The sequence below is a fragment of the Chrysoperla carnea genome, chromosome X (genome assembly GCF_905475395.1).
Source record: "Chrysoperla carnea chromosome X, inChrCarn1.1, whole genome shotgun sequence".
NCBI classification, from domain to species: domain Eukaryota; kingdom Metazoa; phylum Arthropoda; class Insecta; order Neuroptera; family Chrysopidae; genus Chrysoperla; species Chrysoperla carnea.
In genome coordinates, this window is record NC_058342.1 from 16,620,045 (window position 1) to 16,631,001 (window position 10,957).

General features: G+C 29.8%; 2 protein-coding genes across 7 annotated transcripts in view; both read left to right on the plus strand.

Annotated features, from left to right (window-relative positions):
• Positions 1 to 2,393, plus strand: part of LOC123302119 (protein Malvolio) — a 42,997-nt gene extending 40,604 nt beyond the window's left edge. For 3 of the 5 annotated variants that reach the window (XM_044884901.1, XM_044884902.1, XM_044884903.1), the window contains one exon: positions 1,829 to 2,393. In XM_044884901.1, the coding sequence (XP_044740836.1) occupies positions 1,829 to 1,898 (70 nt within the window). In that variant the 3' untranslated portion in view covers positions 1,899 to 2,393. Of the gene's footprint in view, positions 1 to 949; positions 1,088 to 1,828 lie in introns of all 5 variants that reach the window. The other 2 variants (XR_006535492.1, XR_006535493.1) reach the window with 2 other exon arrangements.
• Positions 2,394 to 3,799: 1,406 nt separating this feature from the next.
• LOC123302122 (biogenesis of lysosome-related organelles complex 1 subunit 5) lies at positions 3,800 to 6,722 on the plus strand. Of its 2 annotated transcripts, XM_044884914.1 has the most exons (4): positions 3,800 to 3,915; positions 3,997 to 4,079; positions 4,150 to 4,338; positions 5,795 to 5,932. In XM_044884914.1, the coding sequence occupies exons 1-4, from the start codon at positions 3,891 to 3,893 to the stop codon at positions 5,804 to 5,806; spliced, it is 309 nt and encodes a 102-aa protein (XP_044740849.1). In that variant the 5' UTR covers positions 3,800 to 3,890; the 3' UTR covers positions 5,807 to 5,932. The 2 variants fall into 2 exon arrangements, with proteins under 2 accessions (XP_044740849.1, XP_044740848.1); XM_044884913.1 differs by lacking the exons at positions 3,800 to 3,915; positions 3,997 to 4,079 and having other exon boundaries at positions 4,201 to 4,338; positions 5,795 to 6,722.
• Positions 6,723 to 10,957: the final 4,235 nt, after the last annotated feature.

Genomic DNA, 10,957 nt, shown 5'->3' on the forward strand with positions numbered 1-10,957 from the left:
GCTTGATTATTTTTTGGTATAAAGCTACCTTAATAATGCATATTTACATGGATCGATAGCCACTAAGCGCTTGAAATATATCATCGATTGATTACCTGGAAAAATATAATTTTTAATACCCCTGTAATATAAAATCTTAATGGCTTTTACATCAAATTCGAATACTTTGTAATTGTTCGCATCAAAGAAGCTTTCGAAAAGTATATTAATCATTTTTGTACAGAACTTGATATTTTTCGCTTTAAAAATATAACAGAGGGATGCTGTTTTCGAAACGAAAAATATTTAACAAGATCTTTAGTTTATCGTAAGATTGCATTACTTACGATCATTTGGAATAAAAGCTAAGATAAGAAATGGTCATTTTGTTTGTAAAAAACTGAAATTTTAATAAAAATTCCATCCGATGAATGTTTGAAGGAAAGTAATTGACAAAGATCAAAATTCAAAATTTTAAAGAGGTGACATCTATTAACGATCAATCGAAAATTTCATACGAAGGAATTATTTCGAAACACAAATACCAAATCATTCTAGTATAATTAAATTTTATACGGAATTCCTAGAAATAACAACGCAAAGCAAGAATCACAAAACCATAGTATTTAATCACGAATCATATAAACAATGCATATCCCTTTTTCTAAGTACAAAATTTGAATTTCCCGCGTTACATATACATCACTTAATATCAAAAATTTCAAAATTAAGAATAAAAACACGCTTTTATCGTGATTTTTATACTTCAAGCGTTAGATAACTTTTTGAACGATAATATTTCAAATGACCTACTTTTATTTACATTTCTTTGTATAACTTATATTTTTGGGGTGCGTTCTGGTACTACATTTTCAAATCATTTATTTCATAAACAACGTATTCCTTTGTTATATATGTTTCATTTAAAATTAATATCAAAAAACAACATAAACTATTTCATATTTCACAGTCTTCAGAAGAAAACACAGACTAATGAACCCAGTCAATAACACAAATTCTCATAAACATATTTTAAAAAAATACATAGTTGTTAATCTTTTTTAACCATCATCACATTATTGGAGTCTCGGATACTAAAACTAGGAATGTAAGTAGGAATTTTTTTGTGTTTGTAATTTGGTGTGTTTGTTATTAACAAAACAATCGTATTTTTTTTTTTTTTTTAATTTGGGTTTTTAGTTTTTTTACTTATCGAAGTTTTACGGTTTTATGAAGAGGATATGGAAATCAATTCTGTACGTTCTTTGCGTATAGAAGTTGCCACTTTAAAAGGATTCTTCGTTATACGTCACTGCCATTTATCGACATTACGTAAATGTGAAGTAACAGTTAACGGATGGCAGTTAATGGTTTAACTCTCTGACCTAAAGTCCGTTGACGTCAAAGCGTTTCTACTGTTCCTTAACAGCTCCAAATAGTTCATGAAGTAGTGGCCGGGGGTGGGCTAAACCTTTTTTTGATATCACAACAGAGCCTATGATCTAAGTGTGCCCTACCCCAGGTCAGCCACTCCAACCTAGTGGTTTAAGTACCATATCCTCTTAACATATTAGTTTATTTATTTCAATCAGTGGCGGATTCAAGAGGATTAATGCAGACTTTCCAGATTTCTTTCTTAGTCTTGTATTTATAAAATTACGAGTAGTGAAGGCTTTTAGGGTCCGGCATAAAGGTGTATACTAAACTTCAATTAGTTTTTTTTTTTTCAAAACCTTTGGATTTTAAGAGTTGGGATTTAGACACTGCATTTTTTTCCTGCTTGTTAATTCGTCACTGATAACAACAATATTTCAATTGTTTCTTTAAAATTTTAATTTTTTTATTTTAGCACAATGGAAAATCCCATGTACAAATTACATGACGCATCGAGTTCTGTGAACATTGTTGAAAAATTTTGAATATTTTTTTTGTAGTTTTTTAGATTTAAATTCTCAAATTTATATTGTTGATATTTCTATGAAAATATGAAACAATTTTACCATGAAGGTTTTACTCTTCCATCTCGTGGCAAAATGATTTACTAAAAATAACAAGCAATTCTATGAAAAGATGAATTCTGTTACATTTTCTATAACGGAAAAGTTTTATTTAGTCTTGTATTTGTTTCCAAGTTTATCACAGTTTTTTGTTTGTTTTTTATATTGTTTGTATAGATTTAATCGATGAAATCTTGGATTGAACAACTTTGTTTCAGGAATTGATTCATTTGATAAAATCCAATTCAATGAACAGCTCATTGACTCCTTTAATAATTCTTCACTTAAAAGGAATCAAAAGTATGATCATTTTAATGATTTAAATCAAATGAATAAATTTTTGAATCATAATGATTTAGCTCAGTACTAGATTTAAGTACTAAGTACTTATTTTCAAAAGAACTTAAGTATAGAAAACCTTTTATTAAAAAATTATGCCAATTGCACGTTTTTTTTATAAATAGGGAAAAAAACTTGAATAATTTAAAAAAAAAAAAAGCATACAAGCAGAGCAGAGTAAATATTTTAAAATTTATTATATGTATATTTTTTATTTGTTAATTTTATAAATTTTATTTAAATAAAAATTAATTATTGTGAAATGTTAAATTTTATTTTCTTTTTTTTTAACCTTATTTATCTCAAAAAACAAAGACATTAAAGACGATGCTGCTATAACGGTAAGATGAGATGACCAAAAAAGAATTGTCCGCTTTTTTATATTTTCTACTAGACAGAATCTAGTCCTACTTTAAATTTCAAAACTATTTCTAAATTTTTGTTTTATAGAACAAACTCTAATTTCTAAAGGCTCAGTTAAATTGAAACGTCAAGCGACGTAAAACACTGGCGTTATCTTATCAAAAGCCAGAATTTGTTACGCCGTGTCATTTATATGTAACCACAGACATAGACAATGTCTGTGTATGTAACGTAACGTAACAAATGCTAGGCTACTGATTGGATTAATGCCAGTGTTTAACGTCATTTTGAAGCTTAGCCCTAATTCTAACCTTCATGGCTACAATTGACTCTTTTATTGATGTCAGCTGAGTAATGTTTAATCTCGGTTTTCAATAGACAATAAATCATCGTTAAGTCAATTATTACGCAAATCATTAAGAAACTTCACAACAAATGTTTTACCAAACAAGATTAGCTATCAATAGTAGTTTGTTGGCGTGCCGCAGTGGCGCGAGGTTGTTACAATATGAATATATGATATGAATTTTGTTTCATCATGAAGCCATTTTTCTCTTATTTTCTGACTTACTGTCATGAATCTATTTGTAAAGCCCTCCATTTCAGTAAGTCAGTATGATAAAACAATTGTCAGTAAGTCAGATACAAATGAATTCGAGACAGTAAGTCAGAAAATAAGATAAAAAAATTTCATAAATAATATGTTTTAAATGGAAATTAACATAATTACTTATTTAAATTTGTAAGAAAATAACATTAAATTTTCAATGTAAACCATAAATACAGTCCATAGACTTATATGTTCGTCCATACAATTATTTTAATAAAGTAGTGTGTCGTTACATTGGCAACTCCCTGAAATAAAATTCATGCAGCGAATAAAACAAATTCATAAATATTGTCAACGATATTGTGATTTTATGTGTATTGTAATCAGATTTTATGATATTAAAAATTCTTAAAAATTATACTTTTTATTTACAAATACATACAAAAATATTAACCTGAAATCATCTAGGAAAGCTGCTTCAACCAGCTTCTGAGCCATATTGGCTCCTATACTCGCATTAATTGAGTAGTCCAAGTAATCCATGAGTAGTCCATTTATTTAAGTCGAAGGTATTTGATGATATTGTACGATGGTACCAATCATTTTCTTATCAAAACAGTTGGCACGGCTGTATAATTTTCAAAAACATATGATCGAAAAAAATGTCCCATCCCAGTTTATGTCAAGGTATATAATTTTATAGAAAATTTAATTTAAAAAAATATGAAAACATTATACAAAATTAATCAATGCATTTATTTTGTTTAGAAATTAGTACAATTTGGTCCGAATTATTTGATCATAGTGAATTTTTAAATACCGAAATAACAAAGTTTGTAAAACAGTTTGAGGTAACTAAAATAATGTTTATAGAAATAAATAAAGTACATTTTAAGTGATTTTATATGTGATATATTTTAGGAAAAACGACAGGATTCAGAAGTTGATCAATTATTAGCCACGCTTGAAACGGTGACCGATATACGTGATATTAAAATTGGACGATTTATGTTAGCAGCGAATAATCATTTACCATCATTGAATATTAATTTACCGAAAGCGTTAGCATTGGCGGATAATATTTTACAAATTGAAAAAGAAATTTCTAATGTAAGTGTATAGAAATTGTCTGGTCGATTAGCTAGGCTCTTGTAAACAGGGCTGCCAAATCTCTGATTTTAAGCCGGGGTCTCCGGTTTTCGAGGTGTTTCTCAGGTTTTCGAAACATAATCTCTGGTTTTTTGGCCACTTTTATAAGAAAAAAATTAATTTATAAAAAAAAATTTACTTTTTATATAAAATGGTAGACGCATGTAAAAAACAGTCTAAAAAAGTATGATTTTCTAAAAATGAGGTTAATATTTAATTTAATACTGTGATAATATGTTAAATTTGTTAAAAATAAAAAAAATTTCATAATTTATTCTTTGTATATTTACGAAGACCAAAAAAGGTGATCTCCGGTTTCTTTGAAGTTTTGATTTGGCAGCCCTACTTGTAAGATTTCAGAATCCAAGCAGTGTAATGTAGCGAGTGCCAGGAGTATAATCGATTATGATAATTTATTTGTTCGATATGGAATGTTCACAGAGCTGCGAAAAAATAGACTCGACAAAAATTTCTGTAATTGTGTTCCATTTTTAAACGCAAGGGTTAAAAACTTCAGAACCCAACCAACTTCTCTATGGTTGACAAACTCAATTCAACCAATTCGTAATTACAACAATACTTCGGGACTATAAAATTTTAGGTCTATTTTTTCCGATCACCCTTTAGTCGTAGGTGTACTAGTTAAATGATTAATCGTAGGGGTACCCCAGATTTCATATGATACAGACCTGTTACCTTTTAAATTGTATCCTTCTCTAATTGTGACAAAGGTATGCACAAATAATGAATAATAGACCTTTTTCATGAAAAACAGAAATGCTTTTTGATAATTTATTATGAAAATATAGGTCTAGTAGAGCCTGTAACTCAAAAATTACGCATTTTTAACAATAAAAACACTATGAAAATTATTTTTCAGGGCTAAACGATTACATTTCTCGAAAAATCCAAAATCAAGTCTCATTCGGAATCTTACGCCATCTAAAGTTCGAAGTGGCGATAAAACGGTAAATGGTAATCTTCGCTCTGTTAAAATGTATCAAAGTTTGTAACACAAAACATACGAGATAAAAAATTTCTGAGAGTTTAGCAACACTTAAGAGTTTTGATAACGTAAATCGTTTAGCCTTGAATAACACATTACCTTGTAGGGACTTAGATCACTGGTGAATTTAACTTCTTTGAATTGTAAAATTTTTTTTAAAACTTGAATTCAAGATCCTCCTTTTGGCCAAGGCTTAAGTGGAAGCTTTGAAATATTCAGTGATTTTCAGTCAAGGCATGTGGAGACTATTAGATGGTTATCTTAACCGCACTCAAGCTATGTATATTCTGGATCCTTTTATTTAGCTGCTGGGGTCGATTGCTATCTGGGAAAGAGTTGAATCTCGTTCCTTGAATGGATTGATGAGCATTTGTTTGCGAAATCTTTTAAATAAAAATTTGTTCATTACAGATAAACACATAAACATCTTCCAAAATGCAACAACCGTTAACAGATACTAAATTAAAAATAATTCCATCAGAATCGATAATTATTGCAATCAATTCAATAGATCAACCAGAACAGTTAACCCTCAATCTACGTAAATTCCATAAGAAATTTAAAAACAATCAAAAAAATGCAAAAATTTTCGAATCAAGCCAAACATTTCTTACAACTCCAAAACAAATGGATTTAATTGAATCATTACGTACCAAAACTGACGTCATAACTGGACCAACGCATTTATTTAACATGAAATTAGATGAAAATATTCCAAGCAAAGCATATTTGGAAATTGAGGATTTAAAATGCTTAAAAGAAAATTTATCCTCTGATGGAAGTAAACCTTTGTATGAATTACTAAAAGATTGCACGATTTACGTGCCGCAAAATGAAGTAATACCACGTAACGAACAGCTAGAAGAACGATGCGTTAAATTACGGGCACGCCAGAAAAATTTAGAATATCGTGCCATGACAAAAAATGTAGATAACTTCCGATCTCGTTTACCCGAAGATACAATCGCATTTCAAGTCAAAGAAATCAATAAGCAGTTAATTGCTGTGGCACAATTTATCATGTCAGTGTTGGCCGGTTTTGCATTTGGATTTTTGGGTGTGGAATTAGCGGTTGGAAGCTTAGATTTTGGATTCCGTTTGTTGTTAGGTATTATATGTGCGTTAATTATTGCTCTAGCTGAAATTTACTTTTTGGCAAAGAAACTAAATGAGTATAATGATTTTTTGGATCGATCCAAAACCGATGAGGGTATTATAGATCCAATTAATCTAAATATAAATCGTAAAGTTGTTAAACCGCATGCAGATTAAACAAAGAGGGTATATTAAATTAGCACGTTATTTTTAAATATTTATTTTATATCTGAAAAGTTCATTGTATACATAAATAATAAACATTTATATAATATTTAGAATTAATTTGTCTTATTCGTTTAAACCTTTTAGTGGGGGAGCCCAAGAGGGGATTTGTATAGTAACTCGAGCGCGTCAGATTAAGATATGGGGGGTTCCTTGGACCTTCCTTAGTACCTCCACCAAATATTAGCCCTAAATGTGGGGAGAACCGCGTAGGGCAGACGGTCAGATTAGTAAAACCAAAATTGCAATAGGTGAATTAACTCGAGAGCGTCAGATTAATATATGGTGGGTTAATTACATGTTAAAAAATGCTAAATTTCAATCATATGATAAAATTTTTATCTCGCTCGAGTTACTACGAGTAACAAATTTTGCAAGCCTCCCATTTCTTTGTGTCTCACTTAAATCGTCACATTATTGGAATGTACATTTTTTAACATGTAACTAACCCACCATATCTTAATCTGACGCGCTCGAGTTAATTCAAATATCGCAATTTTGTTTTTACTAATCTGATCGTCTGCCCTACGCGCGTCCCCCCTTATTTAGGGTTGATATTTGGTGGAGATACTAAGGAACGTCCAAGGAACTCCCCATATCTTAATCTGACGCGCTCGAGTTACTACAAAAATCCCCTCTTGGGCTCCCCTACTATTTAAAAAACAACAACATCTAGGTCAAGGGTGGAGAACCTGTATTTATCAACATGCCATTTCTTCTAAAGAAATATTTAATGAGATCATAGACGGATAGTCAAATAATTTTTACGTTTCCTACGCAATATCGAGCAAAAACAGCTAAACGTGTAGATTTAGTGACGCCAATGTTTCGTCTAACATACTGATGTAAAAGAAACGGAAATTATGTTAATTTTTAGTTGATCTGTTATAATTCCGGACAGTTTATTATTTTTTATCTTTATTATCGAAATCATCTAAAAATTCATCCAAGCTTCCTTCAAAAACTCTTTCTCTGGAAAGGTTTAATAGGCCGAACAATAACATTTCATCCGAATAATTTGGCTAGCTCGTATGAAAATTCTGCCAATATATTTAATAATAGACAGCGACTGTTTATTTCTGTTTTTCATAGATTTTTAAGTTGTTTCAAAATGCTTTACTATAAATCATGCCATATTTCTCAGAAATTAGAATTTATGGGGCGGTAAAATTGATCACACTGTCGTCGCTTGGATATGAACGAAGTAACCAACTCCACCCACATCATAAAAATTTAATTGTAAATTGGATGTAGTTTAAAATAAAATAAATAAAGATGAAAAAAATGATATGGATGACCTCTGTTATAGATAGATATCTTAATAGCGAAGGTTAAACCCCATTTTTATTACTAAGCATGTCATTTTTCAGTGCACCAAATTTGAAATTCTCTGATACAGTAACAAACATGCACTTTTTGATTTTTTGCTGAACTAGTCATATTAAATAACAGTTAGAAATCATAAATATACCGTTCGTGAATCACACACGTTCCTTATAAAGTATTCGTCTCGAAGCTTATTTCGAGGATATCGGGGCAGCGTGTCGAACATCCCCGTTCAAAAGGGGACTTACGGCTACATTAATTATGTTAAATATAGTAATATATTCTGTATATATTTCGTATAGACAAGGTATAATAACATTACGTTAATGAATATTGTCTAATTTTTTACTTAAATGTTTCTATAATTGTTCAATAAATTTATAAAATTAAGTAAAATAATTAAAATTCAAGATCCAACTAAATACTGGGATTTATCGGACACCACGAGTAAAAAATGTAAACCACATTTATTAGATTATAAATAAACCATTAGTTGGGACATAAACCAGATTGAAGTTTAATTCATTCTACATCACAAGGTGTCATTCATTGTATAACATAAACTAAGGGTTTAAGTTTTGTAAATAACGATAAATATTTTTCGTTATCTCCTTCTTCCTAAAAAATGATTTTATGCTTTTTGAGGAGACCACGAAGATTTTCACACTATGTTAAGAGGTTTTCCTAATGGTTGATATAAATTAAAAAAAAGAAAAAGGCGCGACACATTTTGTTTCGTTTAAAAATACACAAGTATTTGCAGTTCTTTTGGGGTCTACCAGGGTTCATTTTAAGGGCAAAAAAGGTAACTTAAAGATGGTTTACTCCAATTTACTCTAACACTCAAGGACTCGGTGTGAGCATGGAAATGTACTTACTCTTGGCATATCTCACGTTCCCTTAATTAAAACTGTTATGCTCTTTAGAAAGTTGTATGTATAGGCAAATACATATACAGATATGTATAAATAGTATCATTGAATTGAATTGAAATACCATGCATAAATAGTGTTGATTACTCTATCACATTGCACTTACATATACAATTTATATAATACATACTTTACAATTTACGCCTAATTTTCGCCCTCACTGGTAAACAGTGATGTTTTCGAAAAAATGTTTCAAACAAAAGTTGTTTAGTTTTTGATAAGGAACATTTTTTACATTTAAACTTTTGTGCTATCTCTAACGGTTTACAAGATGGGCCCAACGGACCCATATGTTGCTCATTTACGAACTCGACCTCACTTTTTACGACCTAGTACGCTGTAAAAATTTCAGCTTGATATCTTTTTTCGTTTTTGAGTTATCGTGTCCATAGACGGACGGACGGACAACCGGAAATGGATTAATTAGGTGATTTTATGAACACCTATACCAAAATTTTGTTGGTAGCATCAATATTTTTAAGCGTTACAAACTTGGGACTAAACTTAGTATACTGTTCTGTCACAGTCGTTTCCTTGGCTGACACCGACTTCAAAAATAACAATAACTGTAACTACATTATATTTTCGTTATTTTTTACTTTTTAGTGCATATTAATTTGTTTTTGAATTGTTTTCTTTTTTTTGAAGTCGGTTGTTTTTTTGTTAAATTTTTTTTATTTTATGATTTTTAGTGAAGTACACTAACTAATTTATCACTAAAAAAGAATCATCGAAATCGGTTGGCGTGATACTGAGTTATTAGGCTATTTGTCGTGCACATACTTAATGCAAATTTAAGACTTATAAAGTCTTAATTTTTTTTTTTTTCGCTCAATTATTATTTGAAAAAAAAACTTTTCAAAAACAAATTAATATGCACTAAAAAGTAAAAAATAACGAAAATATAATGTAGTAACAATTATTGTTATTTTTGGAGTCGGTGTCAGCCAAGTTAATATAACAAACTCTTCTGTCAAAGTCGTTTCCTTGGCTGACACCGACTTCAAAAATAACAATAATTGTTACTACATTATATTTTCGTTATTTTTTACTTTTTAGTGCATATTAATTTGTTTTTGAAAAGTTTTTTTTTCAAATAATAATTGAGCGAAAAAATAAAAAATTTCACAAATAATTCACGAATAAAAAAGGCAAATTCCCAGAATGAAAAAGTTGGAAAATTCGAAAAGTGGTCCGCTAACTTATTATAGGTGTATAATTCACTCACAGATGGCGAGACTATAGTTCGAAATATACCATTTTTATACTTTTCATCAATGCTTTTGAAATCGTAGCAACTCGTAATATTTCGTAAATGATCGTTAAACGAATGCAATAATAAATGCAAATGCTTGAAAGTTAAAAGTGATATAATAATATGATATATGTTTTAAAAACTGGTACACGTATTCAACATATATAAATATAGGGTAGTAAAGTAAATACGATATTTGCCGTGGGAATAGCTTGTACACTGACGTCTCACAGTTAGGGATGATTAACCCACACCCCCTGCTCTTCACAACCAAAAAAGTAGTAGTGGTGTATAGTACATTGTACACGCGATTCACAATTGTTAATTTTAATATGAATTACTTAACAAGTATATTATTGACATTTAAGCTTTTTATCCTTAATAAAAAAGGACTTTTTGTCTCTGTTAATATGTTGTTTTAAAAAGAGCTTTAATCTGTTTTCTCAATACGCTTATACAAAAAAGTGTTGAGAAAATTGTTTTTAATAATATTCTGAAGTTTTGTTAGTTAATTAAACTTTAGGGAGAATCTCCTAATACGTACCACCTAACTTTAACTATTACCTTTTACTATTAACTTACTAAAAATTTTACCAAAAATTTTGCGTGTGTAATAATTTGAAACCAATTTTTAATGAGAAAAATGTGGCTGTTCTATAAACTAATTGTTATTTTATTAGGCTTAAGAATGTATGGGCATGAAAACAATGTATGCAGTGACGTAGCTCGCCTTGGAGGGGC